The sequence below is a fragment of the Silurus meridionalis genome, chromosome 17, assembly GCF_014805685.1.
Source record: "Silurus meridionalis isolate SWU-2019-XX chromosome 17, ASM1480568v1, whole genome shotgun sequence".
NCBI lineage: Eukaryota > Metazoa > Chordata > Actinopteri > Siluriformes > Siluridae > Silurus > Silurus meridionalis.
In genome coordinates this window covers 18,649,740-18,664,622 of record NC_060900.1, presented here as the reverse complement: position 1 = coordinate 18,664,622, position 14,883 = coordinate 18,649,740, and the positions used below count along the sequence as shown (strand labels likewise).

The 14,883-nt window shown below is 37.4% G+C and overlaps 1 protein-coding gene across 5 annotated transcripts in view; it reads right to left on the bottom strand.

Moving 5' to 3' along the window:
- bcar3 (BCAR3 adaptor protein, NSP family member) overlaps positions 1-14,883 on the bottom strand; it is a 43,127-nt gene that overhangs the window by 19,117 nt on the left and 9,127 nt on the right. For 2 of the 5 annotated variants that reach the window (XM_046872334.1, XM_046872333.1), the window contains exon 3: positions 8,342-8,381. In XM_046872334.1, coding sequence (XP_046728290.1) covers positions 8,342-8,381 — 40 coding nt within the window. Of the gene's footprint in view, positions 1-149; positions 367-8,341; positions 8,382-8,953; positions 9,338-14,883 lie in introns of those variants that run through there. The other 3 variants (XM_046872337.1, XM_046872338.1, XM_046872335.1) reach the window with 3 other exon arrangements.

Sequence of the window (14,883 nt, the reverse complement as noted above, 5' to 3'; positions counted from 1 at the left end):
TGCTTTAACTTTCAGCATGTGTAGAAATCCAGGCTAAATGTGTACTAAGTGTATCCGTATACGATAGTAACAGCATTACTATGTACTATGTGAAAAATGAATCCTTTAAGTGCAGGGCAAAAGTAAGAACAGGTATAGCTGTTACTCACCTTGGCCCTCATGACCGAGTTCTTCTGGTAGAAACAGCACAGGGCTGCAGTGATGGTCCTCAAAACACTGCATCTCTCAGACATTTCTGTGCCTCAATAATTCCTCCGTGTAAAAAAGTGAGCGGCACCAAAACTCATCTCCAAAACTCATAAATTCATCATATGACTCTATGGAAGCTCACGACTCTGGGTCTGTGTTGGTTTCTCAGTTTAGTTCAGTGTGTGTGTGTGTGTGTGTGTGTGTGTGTGTGTGTGTGTGTGTGAGATCAGCGTTGCCTATTCCTCCCCATGCCGTTTTTCTAAGCCCCACTCAATCCATGTATGGAGATGGGCTTTTCCCATGTGACCCTAGGATCCAGCCAATCAAATCAAAGCCATTTACAGACACAACATCCTCTTTGGCAGAGAGAGAAGGGGGGGAAAGTGGTAGTAGAGAAGCAATCAGGGGGTGAGGGAGGAAAAAAGGTAAGTATGTCTTGTGTGTTGTGTTATAGGGAGTAAAAGAGAGATGGAGTACAGATGGGAGGGGAAAGTCAGGAGAAACAGTGGACAGAGACTGTTTCTGTGCCTCACCACTGAAAGAACGGCGCCCAGGTTGTATTCAATAGCTCCTTGTATATTTCCTACAAGTGGATCTATTCTAGATACACATTTACAGCCAATAATAATCAATGTCTGTTTCTGGTGATACTCACCGAACAAAATTTTTCTTCTGGCTATTTTATTGGTCACTATTTTATACACACTTTAATGCTTCATTTTAATTCTAATTATATTTACACAGATATCTTGCTAGAGATTAACTTTATAAGATGCAAATTAAAATGTATTTTAATCTCTAACAGTTTCAGAAACGCTATGATAAATGTCCTACATGTGTGAACACTTCTGTCCCTTTGAGTGGCCAAAACATCACACGTTTCATCATAACATCATTGTCTGTGACTACAAAAGTTGGAAATTCTGAGGAAATCGACGCCTCCGTATTAACGCACATTTTTAATAAGGCAACCATCTTTTACATAAAACTACATAAAAAGGAGAACAACACAGGATCATGATGAAATTATAGGAGTTGATCTAACTGCAAAAGACATTTACACATGCACACACACACACACACACACACATATATGATGGCCTATGATTAAAAATAAAATCTTATTACAACAATGCAAATAGAAGTGGTGTGAAAAGAGCAGATGGAAACAGGGTCACTGACACCCCTAAAGCAAATTAAGTTTACTGCCCTTTTCAAGGTCACTCTGGTCATATATATGGTAAGTCTTTGTGTGTGTGTGTGTGTGTGTGTGTGTGTGTGTGTGTGTGTGTGTGTGTGTGTGTGATCATTTTATAAGACTACACAACACCTTGAAATTTGCATTTGATAATTCAACAGTGCAGTGATATAATTGCCATAATCTCTGTTTGTGTAAGTGCTTTTCTGATGAATGAATAAGATTTAAATTTCACACAGTTTCAAAATTTCCTACTAGTTTTACATTACAAGTGACATTTATAGAGCAGCCAGTGCTGCCTCTGTGATGCATTAATACAACCGAGAGTGTTAGCATTGTGATCATAACTGACAGCTCAGTGTTCAGAGAGCAGCATGGTAGTGTCCGGTTTCAGTCTGCACTCAACTGAAGTAGGGCTGTAGGGGGCTTATGGAATAAAACATTACCCAGCGGGGGTCACTCTTTCCCACCATGCCGTTCTGCCACCCAGCTGCTGTGATCCTCTGCAGGGTGCACCAAATGACCACACCGCTCCCTGTGGGGCTGTAAACACCGGCCACTCTTTCCCTGACTTAACACAACACTTAGAGTTATTGCACTTTGTTTAGCTTGAAGGCTAACTAGAGGGGACTTTTCATGAAATGGGGTGAGGGTAGACTGGGACTTTCTCTTGATTAGCTACTTGGTTAAGAGTATTAGGAATTCTGCCATTACCACTGAGGGAAATTTGTCTTTAGCTGAATGATATTTGGAATGAGCATGAGCACCTTGTGAAAGTCTGGGAGATTTAAAGATATCGCTCAGTATGATGACAGAATGTTGTCTTGGTTAGGTAGATAGTTAGATCACTTTATTCATCCCACAAAAATATAATGATTTCCTGTCTACATTTGTAACTACATACACTTACATAATTATAAAGCAGTATGTGTTATTAGTTGGCCAACCTAAAAGCATCATAGACAATTGAGTGTACACTTTTCAAATACACTGCACAGACTAACAAACAAGGACATTCAGCATGTCCAATGCATCAAGAAGTCCACACTTAACAGAGCAGCTGGGATCTTTCTATCGTTACTAACTTTAATTGCACCAAATTTATTTTGGGATTCAAACGGTTGGATTTCTATCAGCAATGCTTGTTCTTTTCCCCCCTCTTATAACTTGTAATAGGTAAACAAAAACATTATGAGTCCCTGGCACACCCTAAGAACCACTCAGGAATGTTCTCCCAGAGGGTCAGCTACCATACTAGCTAATTACACACAATAAAGCTCCCGAGCCCTGCAAGAAAATACATTTTTGCATGGCTCAGTGGGAAATGGAGTCTGCCTAGTGTGTTTTAGTTGTGACAGAATAAATGAGTGTGTTTAAAAACAGAACTTAGAGAAAGGAATGCAAGAAAGATATCCAAATATAAAAATGGCTTATAGTTATGACATTGTTCCACTGAGAGAAAAACATTTAGTGCAATTATGTGCCTCCGATTTGCGTGTTGATAAATAACATTATATAAATGTTATATATACAAAGATTCATGTGAACTCAGTGATGATATCTGGACCTTAGAACACGGCAAGGACAAACTTCCTGTCTCACAGATTTGGGATGGGAACAGGGTGTTATAATACTGCACACGCAATATTTTACACATGTTCTCATGTCAACAGCAAAACAATGACATTCAGGAATGAAGCTGTAACTTTTAAATAACAGTTTTAAATATATCAAGGCAATAATTTGGTTTCATCAAATTCTGCCAAGTAAATAGATCTGTTAAAGCTGCTGTCTAAAAAAAATACATTCAAAAAATAATAAACGGATGCTTTTTACATATAATACAAAATATAATAATGTTCATGCTAATGCTTTCTGTAACCATGAATGTCTTCTACTTTTCTACATTATCAGATTGCCTTGTTTGTCATTTTAAGATCTAGCAAAGCTACATAATAGTGTAAATATTTTAAAGACTTTTTTATATGCACACCAGTTAACTGTTGCTATAATTAAATACTTTTAAAAACAATTTTAATATAAAAATCATGAACATCATTATCACCTTTATAACATGATTTTCTAATCAAACTGCTGTGATAAACGGATATCACCACTAGAGGGAGTAGCGTAGCAGGCTTTGTAATGTAGTTTCAGTGAGAGAAATTTTCTTCACATCTCTTTCACATCTATTCATTCCAATCATTTTGCATGATGTGTTTATTTGTTGGGCTGGTGTGCCTTCTGGAAGCACACGAGAACCATTATTTAAATTGTACACCGCTCCAGACGTGGTGAGTGCGGGCCTTGTTTTAGACCAGGTGTATTTAACGGCAGCTGAGTGACGGGATTGGCGTTGAAAACCTTTCAAGCCAAAATCAGTTAGGCAGAATTTTATTGCACTCATCACTGACACAATGGCTGTAGAGAGAAAGGAACAGTGGGTGTGAATCTGTTTCCAAACTGCAAGCATCCCTTCTTAGCTCAGTTTAAAATAGTGCTATTGATCCACTTTGTAAATGTCTGTAATGGCCAAATCTAATTCTGCAGCAGTATCTATCATTGCTTAATGAAAAATCTTTCTTTTTCTTAATGTATATGAAGGCCTTCAGTGATTCTTAACCAATTTAACCCATTAAGCCTAATTGCTCCAGTTAAAAGAGATCTAAAGTTGGTAGATGATGTGGCTTACTAAGGATCATTTGTCTTCAGGTGCTGATTTAAGACCAGCTGTTCTCTTAATCATCCATGTTATGAAATCCACTGCTGGAAGGCATTACAGAACTAGTCTAAAATCTGAAACTACTGGTCAGTGACTGTCTGATGGGTTGCCTGAAACGCCATTGTAATTGTGTGAGCTGAGACGCAGAGCTCAGCCAGGATGAAGGGGTCTCTCACAAGGCTCAGAGTACAGCAGATCTCACAGCGTGAACACAGGCGCATTGTTCATCATAAGCTCTTTCATGAGCTCTTAGTAGATTACTGTGCAACTGGCTGTGTGTTTGTGAGAAACAGAAGTCTCTCAACAGCCCTGGATAGAGGTTTCTGCTTCGTCACATTGAGATCAGCCGTTTGTTAAGTAGCTGCCACTTTTCTTACCTCCTTCTCAATTTGTCATCATAATGACTGTTTCCTGTTTCTTAACCTAGCCAGTGATTTTTGCTCAAAAACATCTGAGAGTGACATTGTTTCCTGATTGGCAAAAGACTATCTGGTTGCATCTATAAAGAGTATAATTCTGCTACTGTAATTTATGATGCAGCCTCCCTTTCTCCAAAACATCCTCAACCCCCTGGGGTAACACCGCATTCCCCACCCAGTGAAACACTGGTATTTTTAGGCACTCTTGTCCATGCAGTTCTCTCCATCTCTCCCTTTTCTCTTTCAAATACTCTTTGATGATAATATTCATGTCACATCTGAAGAAAAGCGATCTCCGGTTTACATGCAACACTAGCTGGACCAAAGATTGACGTCACTGAAATGCGAGGACAAGATAGAACAATGCCTGTCACTTTCACTTAATCATGCCATGCTGTGTATAAAGATAACTCAGTAGTACAAAAATATTACGAATTTTGAACTATTCTAACCAAAATGACCAGCTTCGGCAAGCCGGTCTGCTTATAGAGGTCTGATATAACTGGGTTAGCAGAACTGATCCATCCTTCTCTTTCAAAGAAAAGAAAAATAGACACATATTCCTATCTCATGTACCACATGGGGCAAAGTAGATTTGTTCATTGTGGAGCAAAGAACAGGAGAACCACTGAGAGCCATAAGTTAAAATATACATAATGATATTATAGTTGATTTCTCTTTAGCCCATACTTTCAAATCATGATATATTCATAAGACATCATCAGCAATGACTGAGTAGATATACATCAAACACAACACAAAAATGGACATATTAGCAAGTGAGATTATTTGCAAGATACTGAAAATATCTATAAATGTAAAACCAAAAATAAAAATATCCTGAATATTCAACCTATTTCTATTTGTTCTGTTGACCTCCTTTCTAACCTATTTCCTACAAATTTCAACTTTTATTTAAGCTTGTCTATTTTAAAGAAAATTAGCAAAAATAATTGGCATTAAAAAAAATCTAGGGTTAGGGTTAGGGTTAAAAATATTTTTTTTTACAAATATATATATATATATATATATATATATATATATATATATATATATATATATATATATATAGAGAGAGAGAGAGAGAGAGAGAGAGAGAGAGAGAGAGAGAGACTATATATACTTATATACATATATAATATATTGTGTTTTTTTGCTGTTATTTTTTTGCAGTGTAATAAACATTGTAAAAGTTGGATTATCTTTTATCTTTTAATGATTTAATGAGTGGAGCCCTAAAGCCATGTGTAGTGTCTATATGTGTATGATGAGATCTTGTGTTCCAAGGCTCTATCATGACAATTTTATATCAGTGACTCCAAGTTACATTTTTAACTTTCCGTCACTAATGAACAAATCCCTGATTTAACCTTAAAGGGCAGCTTAAACAGGCATCACCCCTTCTAACACAGAACGTGATGGTCTTCTATAGATCAATGTTTAAATTCATTCAAATTGACTTCCTGTTAAAACAATATCAGCAGTGTTTAAACCAGGCAGGGGATGGGATGTAAAACGATGACTAAACCAAATACAACAGCAGCAGTTTTCTTCAAAGCAATATGAATATTAATTAATTATAAAAACCGTTTGAAGGAGTCAGTTCATAGTGTAAGTCATATATGGATTTATAGTTGTGGTATTACAGTACACATATACTGTGCATTAGTAAAAGTGAGATACAAAGATTTGCTCTTACTACTTGTCCATGGGTCACACATGATAAAGTGTCTGTCGCTGTAGTGTCACTTTAGCAGATCACAGGAAATTCTAGACCAACTAATGAGGCCAAGCCGGGGTGCATTTTACCAGGGAGATGTGGACAGCGAGTGGCTTAGAGGATTAACCAAGTAGGACTTGTAGTAGGCTTGGCATAAAAGATGTTTTGGACCACACATTCATGCAGAGTCATCTCTCTTTTGAGTATAAATTTAATGATTCAGCATAATTTTTGTTTCGATGGTCCTGCATGTATATAAGGATTTACATTTCCCAAAACACTCTTGCGTCATTGAATCACACTTAAATACTGCAGATTTAGACATTATATAAGCTGAAGGCTTGCGTTTCATTGACCATTAATCTACAAACCTACACTGGCCTTTGAGTCAAGTCAAGTCAAGTCAAGTCAAGTCAAGTCAAGTCAAGTTTATTTTTATAGCGCTTTTCACAACAGACATTGTCTCAAAGCAGCTTTACAGAAATCAGTGATATGATAATGAGTGATATGTCCCTTTTTTAGCAGCTGATAAACATTAAAAATATAATTCAACATCTGAATTTTTATATTGGTCTTAGTTTTAATGTATGGTATTAAAATTATTTGACTTGAATAAGACACTGATTTTAAAAGATGACATCTGATACTCTATATAAACTCCTTAGATAATCAGTTCAGCCACTACAGCCACTTATAGTGGTTATTATGTGCCGTCCTTTACATGTAGTTTATTTACATGGAAAACAACACAAATTTATTTGAATTTCCTATGCATCTTAAATTTCCATGCTTTGGACATGCAGTAGGCAGTTTTGTTATGAGGTTGACTCAAATCTCATAATACATGGATTATCCGGTTACATCCTATCACATTGTGATTCAGACTCTATTCAGTCAGCAATCTGACTCACTGTGTGCTTCATCAACTGGAATGCTTCAGTGTTATGAGTGCTGGTGAATGAAATTCAGCCCCTGTGTGTGTGTGTGTGTGTGTGTACTGTATGTCTGAGGTGGGCATGTAAGGAGTTTACTCTTCACAAAGACCTGCAAACCCTTAGATGATCAGGATTTTTGTGAGTGTTTGAGTGTGTGTGAAAAAAATAGCATTTCGGCTGGCTGAGGGAGCTGGATGTGTGGTGACAGAGTGAACTGACACAAAAAAAAGGTGATTCCGGCAATACACATGGTAACACACAATTTACAGAAACAACAGCCCTTGAGCGAAAGCTTTGGAACAAGGTCACTGTGTGGATGGTGATGATGATAATGATGGAGGACTTTATAAGAACTGGATCACATGATATTCCTTGGTATCACAGTCTGTGGACAGCTTATGAGGACAGATTGTGCTGCTGTTTTATAACCTCCAAAAACCTGCTTGTCTGTGCTCAGTGACACGGAGTGTGTTTGGTTATTTATTAATGCAAAATTCTTAATAGTTTCTAAAAAGTCATATATAGTTCCAAGCAAACTCATTTACATGTAATTATGTGCTCCAATTTTTGTTTTGTTGCTCATGTAAACTCTGGTGTTTCCTGTGTTTCAGTAGCAGCTCTCTAGGGGTTTGGGATTGCATGTCCTCAGCTCTTCCTACTAAAGCACCAGTTAAGACTACATGTAAATGAGAAAAAGATCCTAAATTTGAAAATCAAATCATGCTAAAATGTATTTGGACTAATTTTCCATAGACCTTTGTTAAACAGAGCTTAAGTAAGAGGAACATATTTGTACATTTAAGACAGTTGTTATTATTTTGAAGAAACATTTAGTGTGGTTTGTACCTTGCGGAACTGTGTGCGTTTGTGCATCTACAGAACTTTTTTCTAACACTGTATGTGTGAATCTTTTTTGAACATAATCAGAGATATGGTCCATAGTGAATTTTATTAGTAACACATCTAAGCTTACTGATCTGTAATCACTTAGTACAGGACCTATGCAGACCATTAACATAAACCCATACATAATATCCACACTGTCCACTCTGCTAAAACCCTTTAAACCACATCCTTGTACATTAGCATGCAAGGTCAAGAGCCATTAAACAGAAATAGCAAAACACACACACATACACACACAAATGCAAATCTTACCTTGACATACTCCACGGTAGGATCCAAGCTTCCAGCGTCCCTGCGACAAAGAGACAGAACTCTCTTTAATGAACACATTCACAGAGTTTTGTCTGCTGCCCTGTTCCTGAATGTTTGCAGTCTGTGCTTTTGTGGAAGACTGACCACTGACCACTAATCACTTACCACTTCACACAGCCATGCAAGTTCAGAAACCCCAACACACACACACACACACACACACACACACACACACACACACACACACACACACACACACACAACCACAGATAACAGATCATATCAAGCCAAATACTGTACAAGAGGAAATACCTCATGAAGAACGACATAAAGTCACGAGAAGAAAACCAAGAATATAAAAGAAAACCCAAAGTCTTAAATTTGTTGGTAATCTCCCCCCAGTTTCTGAAATTCAGTTGGATTACAGTCAGTGGACTATAGACTGAATGCCTCACGATACACGATATACAAAATTTTCAGCAGTTAAACAAGCCTACCTGTACATTGATATAAAGCAAAAATCAATATACATATACATATTTCTTTTAAATATAAAGTTTCATTACTTTGCTAATGAAATTAAAATTGTAATCCACATATAATTTACGCTACCTGCAGCAGTGACCCATGCTCAGTCCTCTTGCATGCTGCATGTTTCTCTCAACGTGGAAAGCAGGAAATGTGGTGGTAAAATCAGAAAAGAATTTCGTCCCAGCGCATTGTTAGTTAAAGTGGCGAGGCATGCTGCTCAGCTTTTTCTGCATTTAGCTCCGTCTCCACCACCACACCGGCCATGACCTGGCCTGCCCCCAGCTAACCACCTTTCATCTTGGCTTACATAAAAAAATAGCCTTCTTTCTTTTTCCTCCCTTCTTTATGACGCCCTCTCCCTCTTTCTTCTTTCTGTCTTGATTTCCAGCAGGCAGTGTGATTAGGTGTCTTGCACCCTCAGGGGAATAAAGGCTTGTGTTCAGGTTCTGTTCCAGAGCCTAGGATCTTATAAAACATTCAAACAATTAAACATCTAAGTTTAGGTAGCCTTGGAGATGCAGATATTTTTGAATGGATGGACATAAAATATAATGTGTTGTTCGAGCATTTGTTATTTCAGTAGGATATACAAGATGAACATGCCCATTAAAAAATCTGCAGAAAAAGCCACATGTGGTTTATGCTGTTTCTGACATTAAACTCCATTCATATGGCCAATATGAAAAAGTATTGTCATAAATACTTTAGCTACATACCTTAAATAATACTGACAATATGGAAATATAGCTGCATAGACAGTACATTCACAAAGATTGAACATAATGAGCATGTTACATGCAGTTAACTTTAAAAAGTAAAAATGCAAATGAAAGTATTTCATTTTTACTCTTTTCTTTAGCTCATTTTAGTTAAATGTTTAAGGACATGAGACCATGTTTTAATCCATCTGTATTAAAGCTGCATACTGCCGCTTGGAGCATCACAATCACTTTTTTCATACTGTATAGATTTAATATTCAAAGATCCATAAATGTTAATGAGCAGGCAATAAGCTGATATTTGTTGTTACCCCAAATATATAAATTATTGTTTTATTTTTTCACTGTAAATGAACGTCTTATATTCTATTGTCCGTAACTAGATTGATTATTGTTGTGTGATTGCAGTCATATATATGTTCTGTCCACCAAGCAATTGAATGATGACAGATATATGAATGGCTCAGGTCAGAGCAGTGTCAGGTGTAAAAGGACTATTAGTCATAGAAAGGTTGAGTGTGCAGCAACACTTATGGTGTAAAATGGTCTTATTCTGGGAATCTAAGGACCCTCATCTGTGTCTACTGACTTTTAGACTTAATCATTGAAAATGTGCTAATTTTGTGAAGTGCACAATGCCACTCTGAGCTCTTCTCTTTTTTTGTATATATGTTTTCACACCAACTTCATTTGAAAACACAGCATGAATATTTGTGTAATGAATACCAAAACAGGAATTACAGTATTCAAATCCTGGTGCCTCAAACAAAGAACTCGGTATTTGAATACCTGTGTACACTTTGGAGTGCTTTTGTTAGCTCTCTGGGGCTCGTCAAAACAACCCATATGGTCTACATCCCGCAGAGCAGCTTGAGGCATTTAGGACACAGCCATTCTGAGACACTCATCCATCTCACTTCTCATTCTCCTGTACCTCTGCCAAACCACAGCTGCATTGTGTCTCAAAGTAGCGATTTGTACCCAGTTGAACTGCTGATTTTTTCCAAACCTCTCTGGTCAGGAGCAGGCCACAGAAACGCCATGTCTGGATTTCTGTAGCAAGTGAAATACTTTATGTACACTTTATGAGACTGTATATATATAGCTAGAGTATATGCTTGAGCTGTTGGTTTTCTCTCTCTCTCTCTCTCTCTCTCTCTCTCGCTCTCTCTCTCTCTCTCGCTCTCTATCTCGCTCACACACTTTAAAACACACACATATAAACACACTCACAAACACTCTGAGATTATAGAGTTGAATTCTGTTATTGTAACCATAATTTGCCATGTATGCCATGTATGTAAATACACTATTTGGACAAATGTTCGTAGTCACCTGACCATAAGATTCATATGAGTTTTTTGAACATCCCATTTCAAATTTTGATACCATTAGCTGTTATAATAATCTCCACTCTTTCCAGGAAGAAGTTCCACTAGATTTTGGCATGTGCTTGAAGAGATTTGTGCTTATTCACTCACAAGGGTGTTGGCAAAGTCAGGTACTGATGCATGTGTAGGATATCTATAGTTAAACTACCGAGGGTGTATGTGTGTGTGCGTGTGTGCGTGCGTGTGTGTGTGTGTGTGTGTGTGTGTGTGTGTGTGTGAGGAAAACGGAAATAAGTAAGAGACAATCTAACACAAACCTGATAGTTAAAAATGTTTGTTTGCACACACAGTAAAAGGAAATCCCTTAAACCCCCTGCTAGGTGGCGCAGGAGACGAGAATGATTATCCAAAAACAAACTTAAAAGACCGAGGCATGAGAAAAGACACGAGTTCCGAACAAAAAACATTTCCACAGCTTATCTGATTAGTGATGAATATGAAGGGGAAAAGTGTGATTCATGGGGCTGCACTGTGCTTCGTTCTGTTTGTTTGCTGGACTTATCACAGTTGTTTGGGGACGATGATGACAAGGTGAGAAAAACTGAGCTGTTCCAGGAAGAGAAGGGCTTCATGATGACGCAGGTGCAGAAAGCAATCAACCGGCTATCAACAGCTAGAATTAGGCGGATGTTTAATCAGCTTTTGTCAGCCTTTAGTGTGCCTGACCCTTACAGAAGAAGCTCACACAGACACACAAATAATCAGCAGTGTCAGCTATTAGGTGCTCAAGAGGAAACGTTTGTATCAGATCCGGTACTCTGTGTCCCTCATTAACTATCTTTCATCTCCACAGTTACACTGCCACACCCACAGTAGTATTCATACTGTGCCAGTTTTGTCATCTTTAATTGCTATTATGATTACTTTTTCATGTTCAAAAGGCTGCTTGACACACAATCTGATCTGAAATAGTATGCCATGAGAACAAACAAAACGCTCTGAACTAAAATTTACTTCAGTGCAAGCCCAATGACTTTTCCTTAGAAGTCCATGTAGTAGGCAAATATAAGTTCACTATGTTTTGAGTTTACAGGTTTACAAAAAGTTTATAACACAGGCTCAATGTTTTTCTAATCAGCCACTTAAAAACACTATAAGGCAACTTGCAGTTTGTATGAAAGATATTATACACAGAGTAGACCTCTGGCAGAAAGGTTCCTGAATGTATTTATTTTATAATTTATATTATTCATATTTACACCCCTTCTAATTAATGTGATTGTTTTTTTTTTACTAGTAATACCACTTATTAAATTGTAACTGGTTTCTGCCGTATTACTGGTTAATCTAGCAGTATTTTAATTCGAATTTTGTTGTTTAATTTGCTAACTATATCAACACACAATGTACCATATTCGTACTAATATTAAATACATAATAAATTCTCCTGCTGCTTTTTAATTATTTTTTTCAACTTTCTATTTATCAGTTCTCTCACGTTCCCATTCAAAATCCCGGATGGAATCATACAAATGCAGAATTTTCTGTCTACTTCACTGTGTGTAGATTAGCTCTGAGTCTTAGTATAGCCATTTCACTAAATAATATCAGATATTCTGCACTGAAATCCAAACATTAATAGTGAATACATCAGCAAGCATGACATCTGCAAACTTCTCAGACTAGATTCAGACTACAGGTAAAAGGAGGCATGGCTTTTAAACATTCTCTCAATCACTCACCTGAACCTATACATACTCCAGTGCTTCAAATGACAGACCAGATCTCAGGCCAGACCTCCTGAAAGCCAGTCAAACTGCTGTGTTCTTCTCCATTAAATCCACATTTAAGTAGAAAACTTTAAGTACACAGGAATATATGCGAAAAGCTTGCTTTGTGTGTGTTGCTCTATGTTCTCCTGTCCACTCAGGATTTCTCCTCTCTCTCTCTCTCTCTCTCTCTCTCTCTCTCTCTCTCTCTCACAAATACAGCCTTCATCACCCCTTCCACATGTCACACAGAGTTGCAACCAGGTGTTGTTATGGTGATGAGAGGACGTTGCTAGCTGTACAGTTGGCGGTGCTCTTTAGAGTGCGATAAACGTTTTTCACCTCTCCAGTGCTCAGTGACAATAAAATAGCAGACATTTGTTTGGTAACCTTCTAAATGTCAGCTGACATATGCTCTTGTATTTATGGTAAGCCAAAGGCACTGCTAGCACACACACACACACACACACAGAGCACACAGAGCACTAGAACCCTACCTGCCTGGCTCATTTCCAGAAGTTGTGTTTGTATAGCAAGACACTACCAGAGTAAAAATTCATGTCTAGACTATATAATCATTCTGCCCTGTAATATGAGCAGCTAGAAAGTATCTCATAAAGTATTATCATATTTCACCAAAGACATTTTTTTTATTTTCCATTTCATGAGTTATTTCACTTCACAAGTTGCGGTTGATTAATTTCCTATAACAGCAGCTCAGGCCGCAGTGCAGGCCATACATTAAATCACATTTACATTAGTGCATTTTTTTCTAACGTTATCACTGCTATAGTAACAGCCCATTTGTAAAGTTATATTTGTATAGTTGTACATGTTCTTAGACTAATATATATTAAAAATGTATAGTTATTAATATGGTGTAACTCAACGAGGTGGAGTTTATTTGATATTTTTAGAAGGAGATTCCAGTGTTAACATTAATGCGCAGAGCTAAAAGATCTTTAAGAGTTATATAATTATTTACTTATTAATGCATAATAATGTGTCTTTTGGCATTTATTCTCTGTGCTTTAAAACAGAATACTTTAATTTATTATGTTAAATGAATGTTACATTTTGCTCTAACCTGGCATGTGAATTTGATGTATTATTGCTGTAGATAATAAAAACGGCCATGTCTGTTGCATGTAATTATCTTGTTCGTTATACAGCTGCTGGTTTGTCAGGGCTGTGCAAAAAAACAAAACAAAACAAAAAAAAAACATTATAAAAAAATGCCAAGAAGCACAATTTCTACCTATTTCAGCCAATACCAAAGCCATATTTATCCTCTAAGGAAAACAAGTTAAAATTAAGAATGAAGCAATAAGCCCCTATTATTCTGTTGTGCTGCTTCTGAAGCGTGTTCAGTAAATGTTTTCTAGTTTTGTCAAGAGCATTGCCACTCCGGCCAGGTCTCCTCTTGTGAGACCGAGATGTTATCAGAGAAAGGCGACCTGGTTAAGTAGAGGACAAATGAGAACAGTGCAGCTTTGTTGATGTATTGTGATAATATCACTAGAGATGAGAAACACAAGTCTGTCGGTGTAGCAGTCAGACAGGGACAGGAGGACTGAGACAACAGCGAGACAAGAAAGGTATAATAACAAGGTCAGAGAGAAACAGCTGAGAAGGGACACTTTTTTTTTTAAGAAAAGCCATACTACTACTACCACCATCAAAAAGATTAACCCCTTAAATGCCCAGGACATCTTGTTAGTCTTCATTCACTGTAATATGCTTTGTAACGTACAGAATGATATGCTGAACAGCTGTATGCCTTTCATGAAACGGATGTGTCATGAATGCATTGCTTTAAGCAGCACTTTAGTGGTGAAAGGGAGCATGTGTCAAACATAATAACATAGTAAAGCAGGCTGAAGAGGTTGGTCCCCCTCTAAAAACCACCATGTGTCATTCACATGTATTTATTACTGTTACGGGAAGAGCAGCAGCTGGAAAACATAATAGGTTCGAGTTCATGATCTCTGTTTACTTCTGGTCTCTGGCAACAATATAGAAGGAATGTCCTCACTGCCACAGCAGTTATCCCAAGTTTACCACAGCTGACAAACATATGTTTAAACACTAACCAATTACCCCAACCAAGTACCCACCACTTTACCCAATTAAAATACAGAGTAATGAGGAACGAGCAGCACATTTTCCCTTTTCACTCATTAAGAGTGTAC